This window comes from Pygoscelis adeliae, unplaced genomic scaffold (assembly GCF_000699105.1).
Source record: "Pygoscelis adeliae isolate BGI_AS28 unplaced genomic scaffold, ASM69910v1 Scaffold402, whole genome shotgun sequence".
NCBI classification, from domain to species: Eukaryota; Metazoa; Chordata; class Aves; order Sphenisciformes; family Spheniscidae; genus Pygoscelis; species Pygoscelis adeliae.
In genome coordinates, this window is record NW_008824411.1 from 4,912,266 (window position 1) to 4,915,501 (window position 3,236).

The 3,236-nt window shown below is 44.7% G+C and overlaps 1 protein-coding gene across 1 annotated transcript in view; it reads left to right on the top strand.

The window, feature by feature from the left end:
• The window catches only part of TADA1 (transcriptional adaptor 1), a gene marked incomplete at its 5' end in the record, with an annotated part of 15,332 nt that overhangs the window by 9,242 nt on the left and 2,854 nt on the right, over positions 1-3,236 (top strand). Inside the window, 2 exons of the mRNA XM_009320705.1 lie at positions 1,486-1,695; positions 2,754-2,905. Of these exons, the coding sequence (XP_009318980.1) occupies positions 1,486-1,695; positions 2,754-2,905 (362 nt within the window). The remainder of the gene's footprint in view (positions 1-1,485; positions 1,696-2,753; positions 2,906-3,236) is intronic.

Consider the following 3,236-nt stretch of genomic DNA (forward strand, 5'->3'; position numbering starts at 1 on the left):
CTTGATATTTCCTGATGTTTCCCTCACTGGTCAGAATAACAGCCGTGAATGACCACTAGATTCATTCCAATTGGCTTCTGTTCTCCCAAACCACATTCCTTTTAAGAGTTGCTGACGTTTTGAAGGTCTTTTTTTCCAGGCATACAGGCATGTAGCTTTCCTGTAATGAAAGCGTAAGTCTTCAGAATTACAGGGAGGGAAACCTGCTTTCACATCATTAGTGGGTGGATTGGTTTTTCAGTCTGAGTTAAATGCCACACTGTCCTTTGAATAAAGCAGCCCCCCTTCCTTTCCTGAAACTAAGATGCAAGAAATCCACTTTGCTGTATATTCGTTGTTTAAAGTATGTGTTTGTCTTGATGCCCCATGAGAGCCTCGTGGCAATCGTCCTTCCAGAGCCACCGGATTTGTGGCTTGGCAAGCTGAGGGACAGGAGTTGTGGGAGTACTTGATGAGCCAGGGCCATGTTGTACCTTTGTGGGCTGGGGCTGGGCCAAGTGCCTGTCTGGGCCCAAGGATCGATCATTCCTGTCTGCTTTTTTCCCCCCTTTACCTGAGGACTGAGACTTCCCGGGAGCTGCCACAAGCACTCAGAGCTTGAGATACTAGCATATCAAGGGAATTGTGCTGGAATACATGTGGCCTGGGAAATGGGGGTTGCCACCTTCTGGTATGAATTCCTGTTCTGTGATGGTTTTTCTAAATAACCAAGTCAGTTCTGAAAAACAGCCATAATCCATCTCAGAATCAGTGGCTGCTCAGTAACACAGCTCTGCTTAGAGTATTGAAAGTGCATGGAAAGACTAGAGTATGCAATTCAGAACTGGAATTTGGCTAAGTTGTTGCATTTAAGGCTTTAAAGAAATGTAAGAATCACTTAAGAATCACATAAGCTTAGGATCATGGTTTTTAATCTTGATGGAAACTGTACAGTTAGTAAGTAAAAATACACCCTTCTGTACAAGAAATTACTAAATAGACGAGAACTCTTCAGCATAGAAGGAGGTGACTGAGAGATGTGAAAGTCCATAAAATCATCACTGGCCTGGATAGCATGAACAGAGATAAAAGGGACAATGACATTTGAGACTTACAGGAGAATCAAATTAATCTAGCAGGTGGGAAGTACAGAGCAAACCAGAGGAGAGGTGAATCCTCATGTCGTGTGTTGTTACACTGTAGAATTTCTTGCTGCAGGATGTTGTGGATACCCAAAATTTAGGTGGTTCAGGGTGCTGCTGGACAAGTTCACGGGCTTGTCCTTGTTTAATAAAAGAACACCATTACCGGCTCAGAAATTTTTCAGTCACAAATCACTGGGGGCTGGGAGAGTATCCTGGGGAGGAATATCACTCTGCTTGTCCTACTGTGATACATTTTTACAGGCGTTTGCTTTCTGACTGGAGAAGGGATGTCTGGCTAGATGAACCAAAGGGTCTGACCGAGTATTTATCTTCTTATGCTCTAATGTTGTGTTCATAACAGCACCGGTTCCAGCCTCAGAATCCGTTGTCTGGAGCCCAGCAATTTGTGGCAAAGGATCCTCAGGAGGATGACGATTTGAAGCTGTGTTCTCATACCATGATGCTTCCTACACGTGGCCAGTTAGAAGGAAGGATGATCGTAACCGCGTATGAGCACGGGCTAGACAATGTCACAGAGGAGGCAGTGACCGCAGTTGTTTATGCTGTGGAGGTGAGACTGGGCTGGGCAGCAGCAGTGTTCTCATTACACCAGCAACAAAAGGCTCTTGTGTGCCGTATGGGGTAGCGTCCCTCAGCGGGGAGAGGAAACCTGCTTCTCTAATTGCCCGTTTGCCTCGGGAGGAGTAAGGTGAGAATCAAAGGGCTTCCAGCTTTGTGGCATCATAGATGTAAAGTCATGGATTTCTGCCTGCAAGTGTTAATTTTGAAGTACTTGCATATGAAGAACTCCAGGCATGCTTAAGTAGCTGTTTCCGAAAATGCTGTTCCTGTCACTTAAAAGCAGGGGCAGAACAGGAGCTCCAGTTTAAACAGTTCTATACAAAAAAATTGGTTATAGGTGCAAGTATCTGGCATGGAAGTGAAGTGACAGAATCAGGTCATATCTGTAGGTGAAGTGTCTGCTGTGGCTGGTCTTGGCCATCAGTGGTGCATTATCTGACATATCCCAGGAATGAGACAGCCATTACTTGGAGCGTTGATGTGCGGATGGTTTCCTGGAGTCGGGATGTGGAGGCCAACCTGAATTCCCCATCTGGGAGTGAGGCCAAATTAAGAAGCAGCTGTCTGCCTGTTTTTTCAGACAGTTGCTTCTCCAGCACTTTCCAGGCAACTGAACAGTCTGAAAAAGAGGACTGAGTGGCTTTTCGCGGTAGTTTTAGGGCCAGTATTTCAGTACAAGTGTAACATCTAGTGCCAATTATGAAATCTCTTAACTGTTTATCAAAGGGATCCGGGGTTGGGAATTTCCTAGCATTTAAGAAACCTCTTTGACATTTGAAGCAGCACATCACATATTAAAGTACAGTTTGCATACAGTACAGCACAGTTTGCGTACTAATGCTTCAGTACTCTTGCACAGTGCTGTGTTCTCTGTATCCAACTGTATCAGAGAGTGAAAACGTGCTGTAACTTGTTCTCTTAGTCTTTAGGTCCTTGTGGTCCTAGCAGCACTACTTCTGTCTTGCCAATTGGTGAGGCACTTCTCCTAGTTGTGGCTTGGTAGGGTGGATAAATCGGCATCCATAATAAGATTGTTTTCCATTGCAGAACCATCTTAAGGATATTCTGACATCTGTGATATCGAGGCGGAAAGCCTATCGTCTGAGAGATGGCCATTTCAAGTATGCCTTCGGAAGCAATGTTAATCCTCAGCCATATCTGAAGAACAGTGTTGTTGCTTATAACAATTTAATTGAGTGGTAAGGAGCTCTCAGCACACTGCTAATTTCAAATACAATTTGCTAGTTGCTCCATGGTTTCGTTTCTCTTTTTACTTAGTAGAACCTGTTAATAATGGTGTCTAGCTTTCACGCACTAAGAAGGTATCAGTACGGAGGACTGTACAGCTAAGCAGGGAGGGAGCATATGGGGATTTCTCAGCAGTGGAGTTTAGGACAGTGTTAAGTCTCTCTTGCCTGTGCTTGTCCATCAATTTATGAAGGTGACCCCTGGCCCTCTGAATGTCCCTAGAAAGTACTTCTTTTTTGGAAGCTGTAAGTGAGCGACACAGGAATTTTGCTGCTGTGCTGG